Source organism: Dysidea avara, chromosome 1, assembly GCF_963678975.1.
Source record: "Dysidea avara chromosome 1, odDysAvar1.4, whole genome shotgun sequence".
Taxonomy (NCBI): Eukaryota; Metazoa; Porifera; class Demospongiae; order Dictyoceratida; family Dysideidae; genus Dysidea; species Dysidea avara.
The window spans coordinates 57770182-57790498 of NC_089272.1; the positions used below are offsets into that span (position 1 = coordinate 57770182).

The 20317-nt window shown below is 36.0% G+C and overlaps 1 protein-coding gene across 1 annotated transcript in view; it reads left to right on the forward strand.

Annotated features, from left to right (window-relative positions):
- Window positions 1-6803, forward strand: part of LOC136237677 (sialidase-like) — a 13649-nt gene extending 6846 nt beyond the window's left edge. Inside the window, exons 4-10 of the mRNA XM_066027897.1 lie at window positions 1668-1884; window positions 2052-2170; window positions 2372-2540; window positions 4166-4324; window positions 4799-4835; window positions 4960-6226; window positions 6413-6803. Of these exons, the coding sequence (XP_065883969.1) occupies window positions 1668-1884; window positions 2052-2170; window positions 2372-2540; window positions 4166-4324; window positions 4799-4835; window positions 4960-6226; window positions 6413-6451 (2007 nt within the window). The 3' untranslated portion in view covers window positions 6452-6803. The remainder of the gene's footprint in view (window positions 1-1667; window positions 1885-2051; window positions 2171-2371; window positions 2541-4165; window positions 4325-4798; window positions 4836-4959; window positions 6227-6412) is intronic.
- Window positions 6804-20317: the final 13514 nt, after the last annotated feature.

Below are 20317 nucleotides of genomic sequence, written 5' to 3' on the forward strand. Positions count from 1 at the left end.
TGTAATCTATAGTAACAAAAGAGTGGACAGCCAAAGTTTCAGCCTTTTATGATGAATGGTCTTGGAGTTATAGTGCTTGACAGGTGGAACAGTGATAAACTCGATTTGTACAGCAACAATACAGGAAATCAATCACATGAGCTTAGATTATCAATCATAACTCACAATTGAAACAAGCTACGAAGATGGGACTTGGCTCAATCTGTGCACCATGAACTGGCAAATCAATCATGGTATAGTGCTTTCCCTGTACTCCTCCATGTTGACAAAGAAGAAGGCCATTCCAACTAAGAAATGACAATGGTGAATGTTATTTTTACCGCATCATAAATAAGCGCCCGTAACTCATGCATCCTTTGCTGTGCGAACATGAAACAAAGATTTTTTTACTCTCCATAAATAGGCGAATCCAGCGGTATATAGGTTTTATTAATTTGAGCTTATTTCAGTGTGTACAAATGTGATTAAAGCATGCATAAATTTTTAATATAACATCTGGTTTTCACTCAGTGGGTCACATATACACACGAGGCCACTGATACAAGACGTACGAAAGTAGCAACACATTATTCTAACCTATATAACCCATCACCTTACTGTTTCTCTTTGTTAGTAGAGCTATTTTCACAGTGAAGAATCATCTACAATGCAACAGTCAAATTTTTTTAAATCTTATCCACAATGTTACACAAAGTTTTATCCCTGTTCTCATTCACTTAAGGGCGTGACCATTATACTTTATACTACCAACAGAACTTACAAATCACTTATAAAGTTATGCTACATGCATTTATAGTTGATTCACCCATAGGACGGTTGTGGTAGTGAGTGGGTTTTAACCAAGTATTTCATTACCAATTAAGCTGATGGAATACTGCTGTTCTTAGCAATAAGTATTTGAACACCTAGTAATTGTTTCAGCATGGATGATCATACACATACGTATGTAGACAAACTGAAATATCATACCATCTCAAGTTAATTTGTAGAATGTGTGTATTAGTGCTGCTTTTAGTATGGCATATGGAAAATTGTGTTTGATAAAGTATGCAAATTATTTGTGAAAGAGGCACCGCAGCATGTACATAGCTTGGCTTTACAAATATACAGTAGAAACTATTTGGGTGTTCATGTTTTCTCTTTAGGTGGCCAACGTTGAATGGCAACTTACTGTACAAACTGTATGTATGCATAGACCTATATGGACACATGTTTATGATTTGGAAATCCCATTGGAAAGATTATATGTGACCGGCTCTGTGAAAAGGAGTCTTATAGCCTTTCCAGTTGCATGTATTTGGCAATCCATAACTTGACTTGTGAGTTTGGTACCAACCTGAAATTTCGTCAATTTATACTATCATAGCACTATTCCTGGTTGTAATTTTAACACAATAGGTTAAATACATGATGAGTTATGACTCGTCATACTTGGAAACTTAGAAAGGCTATAAGACCCCTTTTCACAGATCTAGTTACATATGTTGTTGAATTAAGCACATCCCTCTGCAGTAATATCTAGCTGTACAATCAATGCAAAAGTTTGACAAACCCTTGGTTACCTATCAGTTTGTCGTATTTGCATTCATTGGTCTATTGTATGTGTACAGTACAGTATGTGTACTCCTTACCTGTGTATACCTTACCTGTGTATACCTGTATTCTAGCCTAGTGGCATTTCAAGCTTCAATGGCTATAGTATCATCTATTTTTTTGTTGGTGGAGAACGCGAGGTGCTGTGCATTAATAATCGGATGACGAGCAGTGTAGTGTTGACCACATTACGACCCTTCACATCATATTCTGTACTCATTCGGCCAAGATGTGATGATGGTTATGGGCTGTGTAGCACACGAGTTACGTCATTTACAACAACTGGAGCTGGTGTGTGTGCATGTAGTGTATGTAGTATAGTGTGTGTGTATGTGTGTATACTGTATACTGTATGTGTGTCCTATACTTCAGTGTATTGTGTGACACATGTTTAATGTAAATATATGACGCAGTGTTAGTTGTCTTTCATGGAAGATGTTAATTTTCTCTATGCACAGCACCCTCTGGAAGACCTCAAAATGTCAGGGTGTCAAAAGTGATAGGCACTAGCCAGTATCAAGTTTCCTGGAATCCACCACCTACTGACACTTGGAATGGTCCAACACCACAACACCGGGTGTGTGTGTGTGTGTGTGTGTGTGTGTGTGTGTGTGTGTGTGTGTGTGTGTGTGTGTGTGTGTGTGTGTGTGTGTGTGTGTGTGTGTGTGTGTGTGTGTGTGTGTGTGTGTGTGTGTGTGTGTGTGTGTGTGTGTGTGTGTACATAAAGTACATCCAAACATACAGTATAGAAGTTTGATGTGTTAATAATCTTTCACAGATCACAATTATTAACCAAACTGATAACAGTATGATTTCATTCAATGTGACAGCTGGAAATACTGTCTATGTACTGAGTATGCTTGAGCCTGGTGACTATTTGGTGCGTGTGAGAGCATACAACATGTATGGACAAGGACCAGATTCAGACACTGAAGTCTTCTCAATCAGTAAGTTGAATGAATTGCAAATATTCAGTGTAATTGCTAAATTGCATTACCAGTTAGGAACTTAACATTTACTGTACTACACATTCTAATAGTGCTAATATGTATTTGACTATTTGGAATTCATATACGTGTAAACGCTCACACGTATTACTTCTCATTGTGTTCATGCTTTTTCTTTGTACGGAGGGAAGTATTTTTGGGAATGGCATGTAGTACTCGAGCAAATGAAAAAGCTACTGTTTATTTGAACTCAGAACAGCAACTATCAGTGGTCAAAAAAAGTGAAATCAAGTTTGTACTTGCTCAATGGCCTATAATTATCATCCATAGATCAGTTAATGTGCGTAATCCTCTAAAATCATAGTTTCTGTCTGCATGCTATGGTAACTGTTTTTAATAGCACAGCAAAGTTAGTCTTAGCTGAATCATACCGTCCACTCTGATATTCCTTTGATCTTGGCACCCATAAGGCCTATATGTGCATGCAATTTAAGCTATCCACAAACAGACATGATATCATAAATAACCATTGTTACATCATATACGGTTCAGCCATCTGTGCTACGTATGCATATCACAGTAATAGTATCACCATACAATTCACATTCAGCAGGCTTTAAAGCTAGTGATGTATCATAGAAGTTAACATGTGTTCTCTACTCCAGCTTTTTGTATTGGAACAAGTATGCTTTATGTTCATTATTCATTATATTCAAAACCATAATGTACAGTGCACAATGGTTTTCTAAAGCATAAAAAGACATAAATCGTTGTTCTTGCAAAAAAAGGATTTAGTTTTGATAATATGTACGTTAGTTTCCTGTACCCAGCAACTTAATGGGTATTTGTACCAAGTAATAGACAAATTCCATAATAAAGCATATAATAATAACCGTAATAGCATATACTAATCACCGTTGCTCCTAGCAACCTGAATTTCCCATGATTTTTAGGTGATAATGTCTAAAGTAACTTCTCCAAATTTTGAAAGGATAGCATATATATGTCATAAGATATGACATTTTGAAATTTGTGGTTTTCCCATACATATCTATGTGAGAGGGCTACAGTTGCCCTTCTGGGCAATCACAAAAATGAGGTATTTCAACGTATGCAAAAACCAAAAATTCAAAAGTGCATATATCTCAATATTACATAATTTGTAGATGCAAATGTCAACAATAATCTCTCCAAGTTTTAAATGGATAGTGTATAGGTCATAAGATATGACATTCTTTGAATCCCATGATCTCTGTGATTTCTGAGAAGGGGCAACTGTTGCCCCTCTCATTGACAATGTATGGGAAAATTGCAACTTTGAAATGTCATATCTCATGACTTATATATGCTATCCTTTTAAAACTTGGAGAGATGACTTAAGATATTGACACCTACAAGTAATGTCAATTTTAGGTTGCTAGGGGAAACGGTTGATTTTTTGAAATTTGTCTATTGGTAAACAATAGGATTCTGTTTATTGGCCAAATTTCAGCAATATTGATATCAGTAATTGTTAGCAGATGGAGTATATACATGTTTGCCTTATTAAACAAAGTACAGTATAATGTGTGTTTGTTCAGTTAGAGCATATTATTAACTAGACCATTTTTGAACTTGTTTTATAGTGCGTGGTGATGTTGATTCATCTGATGAGTTTGATTTCTGGGGCTCCAACTATCGCTACCTGATCATTCCTGTGATCATCGTTGTTGCTGTATTGTTTGTAGCTGCCATGCTGTTCATTAAATGGAAGTATTATCCATCCACTGTGCTCTACTGCAAAGGTGTGTGCATCTGTCTGTCTGTGTGTGTGTCTCTCTGTGTGTGTATGTTTCAGCTTGTACGTACATGTAGCGGTAATATGCATGTCACTATTATTATTATTGTTTGTATCTATATTGCAATTTGATTGAAAATATATGTAGTACTAAACAGGCCTGTAAACAGTGTACACGTCTGTTAACGTTAATTTTGAAAGCATGTGAGCAAGAGCTGTGAGAGTGTTCAATTAGAGAGTTTACTGACCTTATGGTGTATGCTTTATTAGGGTGTTTTAAAAAGCTCTCCATACAAAATCAACAGACTCTAATAAATTCCCACTCCACAAACAGCTTCTTTATTTATCTGTATTCATCGTCCGTGCTTTTGGTGAATGCAATATGCATATGTGCATGATAACCAGATGTTGTATTATCTGTAATATTGCTGAACACGTTGCTATGTGATCATTGTTTATGTTGAGTCCATATTCTTTACAGACATAGTCGAGAAGCACAACAACCACGTCTATGCTGAGTAAGTAATTTCATTGATATTCTGTAACATTTCAACAAGTAGATAATTGTATGCTAGGTGTACACGTATTATGTCCCTAAAATTTATTGTTCATAACTTTATTCTTTTCTTACTCTTCCTATAGTCAACCTTCTCCAACTGCTGTTGCTACTGAGTTTTCTTTTACTTCACCATTACCCCACACGCAGCTACACACTCAAAGTGTCTCATCGAATTCTGATGAAAATACACATTCCGTCGCTAATTCTTCAACACAGAGGGTTCTCAATGTGTCACCACCAAATCATCGAGCACCAGAAAGAAACCACAGTCATAGAGATGTATTGTCCCCTAATGACAGTGATAGTGTATTTGGACCTTATGCTGAGGTTGGCCTTCAGAAACAATGCTCTCCTGGTGTTAAGTATCCACCAATTCCCAATATGTCCCGTCATCCATCATTGTGGCCTCACAAGAGGAATCGTATGGGAATCGGCAGGGCTAATTCTACTGCAGGAGATACACCAACTTTACCTGCCCATGCAGCCGAGCGAGGTATCACCAGTCAGCCAAGTCCATATGAAGTTCCTCACAGTGTCACTGATCCTGGTGAGACGCTTACCATCTCAGACCCCAGCATAAATCAAGACGATTTCTCCCCACCAAGTTTCATGCCATCAATTCCTCCACCTTTGCCTCCAATGCACTCTGCATCTAAAGGCAACATTACTTCTCCACACAACATGAAAGCACACAATTCTGTGCTGTCTATGCAGTCAGTGGCTTCACATGCACCCTCTACAAGTGCTCACGTGCCTCCAAGACATCATGAGATGCAGGCAATGGAAATGCAACCAATGCAGGGATCACCTCGAGGTTTAGGCCAATCAAATATCTCACAGTCGCAGACTTCTATTCCTCCACTTCCAGTTCACTCTCCACCTCCTCTTACAAAAAGCTCTCTAGATCTTGTAGCCAGGCTTGAAAAAGGACACGAAAGCATTGAAGATTTAATGGAGACAATAGAACAAGAAGAACGAGAAGCAGAAATGGCTGCAGTAGTTACAGTAACAGGCAAACAGAATGGTCCCAGGCTTATGACTAGTGCCTCACACACTGCCGTTCCATTTTACAGTGAACCATTTGAAACTACTAAAAAGCTACCCAACGATCTTGATCCATCATGGCTTCAACCCGGGTGTAGGAACAGTAACTCACTGCCTCGATTTACACGTATGAACTCTGTACCTGATTACCTAGTTGATGATAAAAGACATCACAAGATATCAGTACCAAGTGTGATGATGGCTGGGGTTACTCCACCAACACATCCACGTTCTAATATTAATCGATTTCCATCAACAAGATCAGAACAACCTCTACCTTACCTTAAGGAACACCATCACAATCAGGTACATACATATACTGAAATAGTGTCTATAGTAAGTACAAGTACAATGGTTTAGCATACTGGGTAGCGGGTATTTTTAAAAAGTTGAAAGAATTGTTGGATAAAGTTTGTATTATACTAGGTACTTGCATACAATACATTTACAACAGAATACGTACTTATGTGTGTGTTCTGTTTGTCATTTTAGACCCATCATACTGCCAGAGAACCTGCTGAGCTATTATAGCATGTACCCCCTTCATCTGTTAGTGATTTCAGATAAACCCACTACTTGTAATTAGAATCGTCTAATCCTTTGGACTACAGTAGCATTCAACATCTTTTTTTCATTCGTTCTTTTTTTTGTAATTTATTACTAGTACTGTACAGCATATTTCACAACACTCTTGTACATCTGGCAATTCTGGTGTATAATTTGTTTGTACTATCATCCCTGTTCTGTATATACCTGTTGTAGTTGTTGGTAATGCAATACATAGCAAGTACTTGGATCCTTCACATTCACTTCTCTGTTGTATTTGTAATAATGTTACAAAGTGTACATTACATATTTCTGCATATTTCCATTTTCCTATATAGCTCTGTGGAGTGACTGAATAAGTGATATTGCATGTGTTGTGTTGTTGAATATAAAATGTGCAAATCATTCTCAGGAAAGAGGATGACTCAATAGGGCTGCACAAAGATTACTTTTTTTTCTCCAAAGCTTGCAAGAAAGTTATCTAATTAGAAGTTATGTCACGTTAGTAATAATGATCATATCTGACCACCCATACAACACTATTATGTATAGCTAATTATGCTAAAATTTCTTAATAGTTGCACGCTTTCAGGAAGCACATGGCCTTTTGAGTGATTAGACATGCCTGTATCCATGGTTACAGTAAAACCACCTTAGAAGGCTACAAAGCCTTTAAAGCTTTGTCCCAGCCATATTCTATGTATCTGTGTCAAACGTTATAGTACAAGTGGGACATGGGCAAGTACTTTTCACATTGAGGGCTTTGAGACAATCAGCTACAAGTAAATATGTGTACTCTAATAAAACACTCACTATTGAGACAACTGTAAACAATACTATAATATTAATGGAACGGACAGGTTCCTCTTACAGAAATGTGTAGTGCACACATGTTGTACATGTACTATATATTTTTTCTATGTTCCATGTGCTAAGGATTATTTTGCACAAAGAGGGGAATCTCTGACTTAGTATTTATTTTTATTTATTAATGCTTTACAGCACAAGTGCTAAAGGTCTGTAGGACACCTGGTCCTACAGCCTGCTCAAAGACTTTAGCTACATAAGGTGTGTTTGACAAGTTGGAGAAAGGAGAAAAAATCCACGACCGGACCTCAAACCTGAGTATGTAGCAACAAATAATTATAGCTTGAGATTCTCCCATGTAAATAAAATAATATGTGTGTTTCTCTATACAATATTAGTATCTATACAGTAAAAAGGAATTGTAATTGAGTAAAGAATCTTCTCCCAGATTTGTTGATTAAAATTATGTTGTTAAGAATCAAAGAGCATTACCAACCAACATACATATGCATGAGCATTGTATGATACTGTAGCCACAAATATATACTTATCTACATGAAAAGCTATTGAATTTCAACTTAGACATGACAGAACAATGAGAATACTAATTTGGTCAGTGCCATTTCTTTCTTTTGATGTGGTATGCATGGGTTCATCAGTCACAATAATTAATTTACAAAAAAGTAAGCAAACAATTACACAGAATGTTCGACTAGAGTAGGGACCATAGCACATCGATAAAAAACACTGAAACAAGCTGGAGTAGTGCACGATATTAAATCACAGTAAAACAATAAGAAGTGTTATATCCCTACTGTGCATTTCCATTATGGTAGTAGGGGTATAACATTTCTTATTGTTTTACTGTGATTCAATATCGTGCACTAGCTACTCCAGCTTGTTTCAGTACTTTTTATCAATGTGCTATGGTCCCTGCTCTAGTTGAAAATTTGAAATACTTTTTTGGTATTATCAAGTACAGAGGTTTCAATTTGCACAGTAATGTTTTTCACCAACAAAGTTTCAATGAAACTAAAATGATTATTTTATTAGAGTATTCCAGTACTCAATAGTACTATACCTGTAAATGTACACTCTCAAGTATCTGCTGTTTAATGTCTTCTGTTTGATATACAATTGTGGTAATTGATATTGATACTTTTGCCTGTTATTGTTTATGAAGTATCAATAAGACTCCTGTGACTCCAATAATGTACACACTTGATGATTATCATGTACAAACAAAATGAAATGAAGATTACAGTGGGACCTCGATTATCTGGACACCGAATTGACTGCTCAATTAGACTATTTGTGAACAAATGTATGCTTTGTTAGAGTAGTTGTACTATTCGATAATATGAACACCCTTTCCCCCCAAATAGTTCGGATAATCGAGGTTCCACTGCACTTCGTATAGACATAGCTAGAATTAAAGGGTATTTCAGAGGGGCTTCAGGTGGGGCAGATCTAGGATTTGCTTGTGGGGTGGCCATGGAGTACAGTAAGTGAAAGTCACTCAACTAGTTAGCATGCCAAACATAATAACTATGGTGGTCTGTGGCATATGTCCACAGGAAATCTGATCATAAGATTAATGTTGGTAACAGTTTTAATTGAATAAGCACCATTAAGCTGTTAAGCAGAGGGTATATGTATTAACTTGAAAACACAGGGTAGATTATATGCATGCATGGCTTAGTTTTTACAAACAATATGGCTCAAACTCCAGCCATCCAAGACTGCATTTTGGTAAAAATTTTAACTGAATGAACATTTTAAGGTTCATTATTCGATAGCATGCATTTGAGCAGGCTGTAGGACCAGGTGTCCTACAGACCTTCACACTTGTGCTGCCTAAAGCATTAATAAATAAACAAATTAATATATGCAGTCTCTATAGCTAGATACAGCTATCATATTAATCTGCATGACATGTAATGAAGCACAACATAATATGATCTCAGGGTGCAACCCCCAAAAGCTTTAAGGTACTTAAAAGTAATATTAGCTATAATACACAACTAGCAATGCCAATCTACGTCTGAAGAGCAGGTCTAAACTTATTCATACTGTATAGAGTAGAAGCAAATCAGGAATTGCAGAATGCATACATGATGCATTGTATAATTATAGTTGTTATGTTGATAAGGAACACTACAACTGTTACACTCTCAAGTGCATCAGACTACGGTGACTGCAGTATTAGAGCTCTGGAGTAGCTGACTGCTGTATTAAAATATTATAGTCAATCTTGAAAAGTGAATCTCTTGCACCACCACAGCCACCCTACTAACCCTGATAGGGGTAGTGTTGGAGAAACATTAAAGGTGAGCTACACTGTATATGCATTTAGAAAATATAGAGTATCACTCAGCACTTTCCTGCTGCAAACTACACAGTTTAATTCACCCATGGCCATGCACATGCACCAACTCCGTTAACTAATATTGGGAGTACACATTGGGTTTTCAGTTGAAACCATGTAATGCAACAGCCCTGTAGTTTATAACACAAAATGTTAAATTTATTTTTAAAATATTTATATGCCTTGTAAATGTTGCTTTATGACTATCAAAGCTCTTCTATGTTTTGTTACCTAATATTATTACTTTTAATGGCACTGTATGTATGAGGTTTTGGGATCCCTACTATTAAGTACTTCTAATGCTTAATGATATAGAGGATCCAAACTACTCTATATAGTCTAAGAGTGAGCTCAAAAGCATGCTAAAACACCTCCTTTACTAATAGTAGCTATAGAAAAAAGATCACTTGGCACTTTAACTGGTTTTGAAATTCACCACAGTTACATATGACAGCCAGTATAGGAGTACACATGAGTCCAATTACGTATACAAGGATGAGTACCTGCCAAGGACAAGTATCAGTATCTTAGCTATTGACATGAGTTCAAGGTACAGCTGAGGACAAATTTAAATAACTATGATATTTTATGACTACTGTGAAATAACTGCACAATAATGCAACTGCATGGCTTCTATTATTGCTGGTTTTTACTTCAACTTTGAGTGCATATTGTAGTGACACTTCACTGGACTGTATGATAGTTATATAGCCTTGCCAATATTATTATACAGTTCCTATAAAATCTTTGAAGTATAGCTTTAGTGGGATGTATAAGTTACACAAGTATATACATGTGTACAGGTAAATACATGAAAAGTGTTAAAATGCCAATATATACTGTGGCTCTACAATTCTTGTAACTGCTATTACTGCATCTTGAAAATGAATGCATATATAGAAATTTTCATAACTTATTCAACAAGTAAGTACACATGTTACGTATCTAGATTATATTTGCTATAATTATAAATAGTGTGGTCTATACAGCTATCTGCATATACAGCACATTTAGGTACAGACATCTGCATGCACAGCAACTGTATGTGCACACATTACTGAGTGTATAAGATGAAGTGAGTTAATTCTACAATAAAATAATACATGTAACTATCTGACTGTAAAGACGTGTGTATTATGTATGTGTATATATCATATATTTATGAATATAAATATGCATTTGTGCTTTGCATATGTAAAACGTATGTACATGTGTGTGACCCAGTCTGTCAACTCCTTGTAGTATATAGCATTACAAACTAAACAATACATAATTAAATAGTGAAGTTTCATTTATAACTATGGCGATGTGTTGTATTTCAAAAATAAAAGTATACTGTTGTGGCCTTTCCTGATATCCACTTTTGATAATAGCTAACTCTCCCTGTGTATGCATGTCTACAATTCATGAACTTTGTCACATTAAAAGTTAACAGTTGCTGCCAGCTTATTCATAAGACAATCAAGTTATGTGCTGTCAGGCTGTGCCAATTTAAAGCTATATATAAGACAGGTTTTGACAGACTGGGTCATATAATCTCTCTATTATGTAGAATGTTGACTAGTACCACTTTATTGCTACAATTATCATCCCTTGTACATTTAACATACTCTACTGACTATTATGTTACACCCGATGGTCATAGTAGTACCAACATGGGTAGTAATACTTATAGCCTACAACACATCCTTAACAATCCTGATCAATACTTCACTTCAAATACATCCTTTCATTTCATGGCAGGACAATATTCTCTTCATAGCAGAATAGTTATAAAAAATATTACAAATATTATATTGTTTGGTCATGGAGATGTTACTATTACCTGCAGTTACAATTCACATGGATTTGCTTTTGTTATTGTAAGAAAATTAAAAATTAAAAATATAATGTTTACAAACTGTAGTATAGATGGCAGAGATGACTTCAAAGAACACTATCCACCGGATTCTTATTTAGATTTGCATACACACAGCCAAAACACTTCCTTTCTTCTGGTTAATTGCTCAGTAATTGTCTTTGACAATGTATCCATTAGTATTACAGCAGGCAGTTATGCAATAGCAGCTGCAAATGTCATGAACAAGTTTCGCCTGCGTAATGTTACTGTGCTAATGAATATTCATGAATCAAGCAATAGTTCAATAGTGTCTGGAGGTGTAATGATACACTACAATAAATCATCAGCTAGCTCTAACCATATTGTTTCTGTACAGCTTGAAAACTATCGATTCATTGTAAACAGGATCAGTAATAATTTCACTTTTATTGCAATCCAGGTGTTCCTGATACAAGATACCTATAACCTTAATATATCAATATCCAACACATTGTTCACCAACTTGCATAATTCAATGGCACTGTACTACTGTGTTCAGTCACACAAATCCACTGCACAGAATCGGCTTCACCTAATTGACATTCAAGCTTACAACAATACTGGCAGTAGTAACAGCAGTGTACTTTTACCTTTATTTTACATTGTTATGTATGGAAGTGGGCTTGATTTCAGCAGCACACAATTATACAGTAGGCAAAGATCAACTGTCGTGTTAACAGGAAGCAGTTTTCAGAGCAACTATAATATAAGCACTATCATTAACATAAGCCTGAGGAAAACACTAATAACAGCAACCAATATTACTGTCTACAACTGCTCTGTATCCAACAACATTAATTCCCATTTTATAAAAACACACAGCAAAATTAATAGTCTTCTCCAGCTTACACACTTTTTTAGGCTCGAGTCTATCAACGTTACAAACAACACTAACGTGGAAGGTGACAATTTAATGGCTTTCTCACATGGACATGTAAACTTTAAAGGCCTGGTTATTGTACAGGGAAACCATTACTTTGAAAACATAATTACACTTTACTTTTCTGCTTTGAGGGTGTGTGGTATTGTTATATTGTCCCATAACAAAGCATATAGGCTGGTTAATACACTGGAGAATTCAGATTTTTTCTTTGAAGAAAGTGTATGTGTGAAGGTTTTGGGCAACAAAGTTCACACGGTTATCAGAAAAACTGACTGGTTTGATGACTTAAGTTTTACTGGCTACCATGGTACTGCAAAAGTTTGTCCAGCTCAGTTTTACAGTGCAAGAGGAAACCTCGATAATCAGTTTGCAGTGGGCCAAATGCTAAACTTTAGTTTTACTTTTCACAACAATACAATTACTCTACCAAGATACCTCATAACATATGATTTAGGCCTTAAAAACAATTGTACATGGCTTGATGGTATGACATTCACAACCACACAGCCTGCCAGTGTTGCAAATAAATTTATTAATGCAACCCCGGTCATTGCAACAAAGAACGATGTATATGAGATGCCGTCAAAAATCTGCCAGTGTTTTCCTGACAATACACATGACTGTATCTATCGTGACACTACTCCCATATATCCTGGTCAATTATTAAAGCTACATTTAGTGGTACCATCCGTTGACCTAAACAGTAAATACCCTGTAACAATGTTGACACTCAGGACACAAAAGACTGATGAAGGATGCATTGTTGAGAATGTCTCTCAAATATTTCAAAAGCATGATAGCTCAAATTGTAGTGAGTACCATTATACAATTAAATATCACTCATATAAAGAATGTCAGTTGTACTTGCGAACACAACAGCATGATACTGAAATATTGTTTGTTCAACTGAAACCTTGTCCACCAGGGTTTGTGTTAGATGCAGAGGCTTGTCAGTGTGACCCACAGTTAGTCAATGTGGGAGTTACATCTTGTAACTTGGACAATGCAACTATACTGCGTCCAGCAAATAGTTGGATATATGCTGACACTGACAGTATCAACAACTCGCATACTTATTCTGTCTGTTTGCAGTGCCGCTTCAACTTCTGTTTACCTCATTCATCACATCTCAACTTATCAGATCCTGACTCACAGTGTCAGTTTAACAGGACTGGTGTGTTATGTGGACAATGCCAACATGGTCTCAGTAATGTGTTTGGTTCTCCAAGGTGTAAAGCATGTTCTCACTACTACTTGTTTATCATTGCTCCAGTTGTTATTGTAACATTTGTGTTGATTGTATTGATTTTCAAGTTCAACCTCACAGTCACCAACGGCACCATCAACAACTTCATTTTCTATATCGACATAGTTGGAATAAACATGGAGAGGTATTATCCAAACTGTTACAACATTGTTTGCATTTTCACTCCATCACATTCTTTAGATGTGTGCTTCTATGATGGTATGAGTAGCTATGTCAAAGCATGGCTATTCCTATGCTATCCACTGTATATCATTTTTATTGCAGTATTACTCATCATAGCTAGTCGCCACTCTACTAAAATTCAGAGACTGACAGCACAGAGAGCATTGCCCGTGCTAGCAACACTTTTCATGTTAACTTTCACAGGATTGTTGCGTACTGTCTCTTTTTCCCTATTTTACTATGCTAATATCACACACCTTCCTGATGGTACCAAAACAGTGGTGTGGTCAATAGACTCAAGCATACCAATATTTGGTGTAAAGTTTATAATGCTTTTAATTATGTGCCTGATATTACTGTTCGGTTTGGTGACTTATAATATTTTACTACTGTTCACTAAAGAATTGCTACGATTTAGAATCATCAGTACCATCAAGCCATTTTTGGATGTTTATCTTGCTTTGTATAACAATACATTTTCATATTGGACTGGTTTACAGCTGTTGCTGAGAGTAGCCATTTTTGGTTTTACAGCATTGCCATCAGACATGAACCTCATGTTCGGTGCCCTTCTGCTCACGGTGTTCCTCTGCTTGCAAGCAATTGTACAACCATTCAAAATCAGATACTACAACATCCAACATTCATTAGTGTTGATGAGTCTGGTGGTTATTAACATAATATCTCTTTACAATAAGAGTAATGGTGTGGTAGAGTTGGTAGGTGTAAAAGCAATTATCTTCTCAGTCTTTGTGTATTTCTTTGTAGCCATCATCGGTCACTGTTTTGTGTGTGCATTCAACAAGGTTATCAAAAGAAACAAGTTGGTGCTTCTAGAACAGCTTGCAAAGCTGAAGAATAAATTGACAAGAAAGAAAAATGTTGACAGACCAGTAGAAATTTACGATTACACAAGCAACATTGCTGATGTCACTTACAATTATCAGAAGTTTCAAGAGTCTCTGATTGACTTGGATTAATGAACACATGTTTTATGTAATGTATTGTTATGGACACTAAAACTTGAAAGCATTAATTTTGTCCTGTATAAAGTGCATTACATTATCAACTGAATATATACTGTACACCATTAGCTTAGTTTTGTTACTGATGAACATGCATTATGGCAGTAGTATGTAATATTATGTGGATATTAGTTGCTATATAATTATTATTAAAGATGCCTTGGTTTCTATTGCATAATTTTACCACTTTCTTTCCAGTATATACTCTTCAATAATGATTTAATATCACTGTGACCCATTAGCTGATCTATAAAATAATTGCGGTCAGATATTAGTCTATACAAAGGTGATTTTCACCATTATTATACTGCTGTGTTTCTCATTAAAACATGTGATGTTATTATTGTTCTACTTGTTGGCTATTTAGTCCACAGGCAAATCGAGATACTCTAATAGAACAGTCAGAAAAATACATTCTAATAAAGCAGTCAGCTCTGAGCATAATGTTGAGCATAACAAGCCTAATTTCTGAGCATTGCTTAAAAATGTATTAGATTATATTCAAAGTACAATAGCTCCATATCTAATGAAAGTACAGCATTGTTAGCTTCTACAGTATGTTACTGTACATGTATATTACCTCCACTGCATTGTACATGGGCTTGTTTACATTAAGGCATTATTACTATAATAATTAGGAACTTTATTGTATACACAAATCTAATTGTAAATTGTCCTTTTCATTAGATGATTTACAGTAGTCAAGCATTAAGCAAAATTGTGTACTGATATGAGAGTGGACTGGGTTTCGAGGTTAACGCAGGTAGTGGCAAACTTTTATTCATGTCAGCTGAATACTTAATAAGACAACTGCTTTAATATACATAGCACCGTAATAATATATAGTTGACCTACAATATTTCTAATATCTTAGCTACAAAAAATAAACACAAAAATTCTATATTACACACTATTTCAATACCCAGCTTAATTTACTTACGTAGGTAGCTAGGTGAGGCACAAGAGATACAACTGCCAGCTGATAAAGGCAGCTCAATCCAGGGAGGTCTGTGGATAAACCCTCCAATTGTATTATCGCTCTGAACAAAACAACTTTTAGTCTTGTTTGTAACTAGCAACATATTATAGTTTGCTAATTTTGCTGTCTGAATACAGGATGCTATATTAGAGGATTTAACTTTTCTGTTATAGTATCTTGATCTTGCATACAAACACCTCTGGTAGGACACCAGAGTCCTTTGCTAGAGCCTACGTGGATGACGTACTTAAAGATACACCACTGTTCATGTGACATAAGTGGTTCATGGCATTGCCCAAGCTTCATTGTATCACATTTAAACACTAACCCATTTTTGTACAGACAATTCATTATTAGTATTGGACTATAAATATATACATAGCTAATGGAATGGATTTTCTCTCATCAGGCTAACCTGTAAAAATGACTTGCATAGGCTTGTGCCATTGAAAGTTTCATCCTTGAACAGGCTGAGCCTTTTGGTACAGCTCTCTCCTTTGGGACAAATATAATTTATAAGTAAATAAAATAATATTGTTTTGCATGTGGCTAATAATTGAGTGTGTATTTTGATAAGGCCGTGCCAGACTGTATATCCAGAGCTGTTAGCAAGTATCAAGATTAAACACAGTGGACAATACAGACAAAATTGCAAATATTTGAGATCAACAGCTGAACCAGGGCCAGAACTAGGCCTTAACTAATAATCCTATTGACTCACAACAAGCATTGATACTGTACTAGCTCCTGCTCAAGCAACAGGTGGCAATTCTGGTACAAGTAAATCTTCAGTTAAAGTGATGTCACATAGAAGAAGTATCAGACTTCCTCATGAAAAAAGGAGGTTGGCATATCACAATATCATAACTTTTATCAACTATCAAGACACACGGTAGTGTTCATGAAGGCAAAAAAGCCGGAATTCCACATCGTGGATAGCAATAATTATGAGGAAGAACAATTTTCATGCATACATAGCTTCATGCTCCCTCTGCAAATGGAATGATTTTTACACTACAAACACTTCCACATTTGAACAAGTTTTACCTTATGCAATGAGATACTGTATGAGCCATTTCACAAGATCTCTCAGCTTGGAAGTCTCTCATGCAGCTTGTGACTTTAAAAAAGTCTCATTAGATCATTTAGTGTTCATATATAAGGGACAGTTCTTCCACTTGCATGGTGGCAGAATTCATATTGTGGCTCTGTCTTAGATTCTTGGGTAAAGTCTTGACAGGGAATCTGCAATGTACCTTTAAATTTTGTATACTATTCGAATTTCATACTTCATGAAGTCGCAATAGCATGCATTCACTGCCGGTAGCTGTTTTGGAATAGGTTTCTTAGTAATAATAATTATTATACATAATTATAGTTTATGATCAGTCTCCACATGAGTTTTGTGGCCATAAATCTATTGCTCAAATTTCTCACAACCTGCAACAATCGCCAACATATCTTTCTCTCTGAGCATAGTTTTTCTCAGCTGATGTGAGACGGCACTGAGACCATGTGGTCTGGTTGACCTTCTTAAAGCAATGAAAAGTCTAGTCCACTCTCTGCATGGTGCATTACACTGTAATGTAATCATTACATACAGTGTGATCATTACATCAAATTTGTTTCAGCTTCGAGAAGACTTCATCACGTGCAGGAAGATGGCACCAATCCACATCTTTGCAACCCAACTATTGTAACTGCTCAGTAATGATTAACAGGCTAGCTAGGGAGGAATTTTGGAAAGCACTGCACTTTTCCTAGGAATTCATGTAATGACTTGACATTTTTAGGTGTGGACATGTTGACAATTCTTGGGGTCAATTGCTATATATGCCTTTGTCTGTGAGGATATTCCCAATAAACGGTAAGGAAGAAAGTACTTCATTTTTAAGTCCCACACATGAATCTTAGGGTGCAGGTCATGATTATCCACTGCCTTTTCAACTCTTCAACTGTGTCTCCTACTTCACAGATGAGAAAGTCGTAGGATAATCCAAAGGCTGCAGCACATGTTGCTGTCAGACCTTCAGTGTTGGGATAATAAAATAATAACAATAATCAGCAATAATTTCAACTGGCATAAAGCCTTCAGCTACGTATCTTGGTTATTCTTTGCTGCTAAACTCTGGGCACTCTGCTGATATGAAATGGCAATATTTCTCATAAGGATTGTTAGAGAACTGGATTGATAATAGAGTTTTGCCTTCCAAAAGCAAGATTTGGCATCAAATATGGCAGCCTTGATCAATTTCAAGGTGACTTATGGGCAATGGATAGTGGCTTCTTAGTATGGCCTTACTCAGGCCTCTGGGGTTTCAGCAGATTCTTTCTTGCACTTCTTTAGCACTATATAACCATGCTTGAGACCCACCTGTTACTGGGGCTACAGTATGATATGATTCTCAACCATATGCATACCATCAAGCTCAGTTTTCACTTGTTTGTGTGAAGAAATTTGCAAAGACAGCAATGCTTGTGGCACTGCTGAGTCAGTGTGGATGCACATAACTCACCTATAGGCCAATGAAAACATCAGCATATTGACTCGGCACTTGTCACATTGGTCAAAAACTTTGTGCAGAAAGTGTCACCATCAAAAATAATTATTGATCAGATTCATAACAACACACCCAAAATTGGTGTATATATGCAACTTCAGTACCGACAACAAATCTTAAAACTAATGGTGTCTCTCATTATTGCAGCTCACCGACAGCATAACTGGACCCATTGAATATCCCACAGTATTGCTATGCATGGTTAAAAGGGTTGCTGTCTTCTGAGTTTGCAACCTTTCTTGTCACCTGTAGCCTTGACATATTCTGTGAATGGTAAAAATAATATTGCATGACGTTCCAGTATTAACCTCACTAGTAACTGACTAGGACTGCATGGTGTGCCAGACTATTTATTTACTGAGTTGATTCCAAAGGTTTCATCTTTACTAGACTATATCTTCTGTGGCATAAACCAACTTTGTGGACTGTCACATCTTCATAAAATGTCTCATCTTACCACAATTCTTTTATTTCATTACTACTCAATAGTGAAACCATATTAGAGCATCCACCAGTAATTAGATTTATAACTTGTCAGTTCTTAAATAATTCAGCTGTGTCATTGTCACTGATGTCAGGTTGATAAAGCATTTTAATTTAGAATTCATAATATGTGGACTGCACAACCATAAATATTTGACCCACTCATGATCTCATACTATTACTAATAATCAGGAATGTGCAATAGTTGTATAATTCTACATACTTACATAGTTTTATATACAGGGATTGCAAATATCTGCTTTGACAATAATTATCAACCATCAAATCACTAGCTATCATGGTTGTTACACATGTGCAGTGCCTACAGTAACTAAACCATTTAGTCTCCTTTCTCAACATACTAATTTTATTGATGGAGAAGTAAGTTTCAAATTTTCTAGTGCCAACAGTTTTCAACTATATATATTATGTGTTCACTGCATAGTATACTTATACATGCATTGCAGTAATAATGGCACAAAACCTCTGACTTGAAAGCATAATTTTATTTCTGCTGCACTGAATAAGGAAGTGGACAAGACCTGATCATCACAACCTTGACCACATGTACACTATAACTACCTTGAAAAGCTCTCTTGCATGCAGATCTGATGAATGCTGTTTGAAAACGTAATACCCTACCCAAACACAGTTGTCTCCACTTCCATGACTTCATGCAAGTAATAGCCTGCTAAGCAAACAAATTTCCCTTTTGAAAATAATATTGTGTAAAGGGTGATTCATGAAAAAATTCTCAAAATTGTGATAATCTGTGAAAAGTTTTACCCAAACTGAATTCTTTCAATAGCTATGGTGGATGAATTAGGACTAAGTCTGTACATTCTGAACTATTTTTGTGACACATACAGTAGCTACGGTAACAGCACAATAATTCTTACTATAAAAATGAAATTACTGTACGTATATGATACATCCTGTCACATGTTGGTGTATAATCTCACTATAATTTCATATACATTTTCTCTGAAACATAACACTACTAGGATTAGTTGCATAATGGAAATTTAGACCCATAAGGACACCCATATTAGGAATTACCTGCCTTTGATCATGTTCTGAAACCTGGTATCATAACACAGTACTTTACAATGTGCAATTGTTTGAACAATGATGTACGTATGGAGAAATCAAAGGCAAGGTCAATTGCTTTCTCAAACTGTGTATATATATACATTATCAACTATTTAATACTTAAAAACGAAAGACTACTCTATTAGAGAGTCTTAAAATGGCTTTGTCATAAATCATAAATAGTTGTACTGAGAGCTAATTGATGTGTGCAGACAGCTTTATTGATCAACTAGTAGCTTATCTAACTAATGAAATCCATACAAGTGCAAATTATATTCATATGGTTATAAGTGTCATTTAGTCTGGACTGGTGTCGCTACTATTATCTTAAACAAGATTCATAGT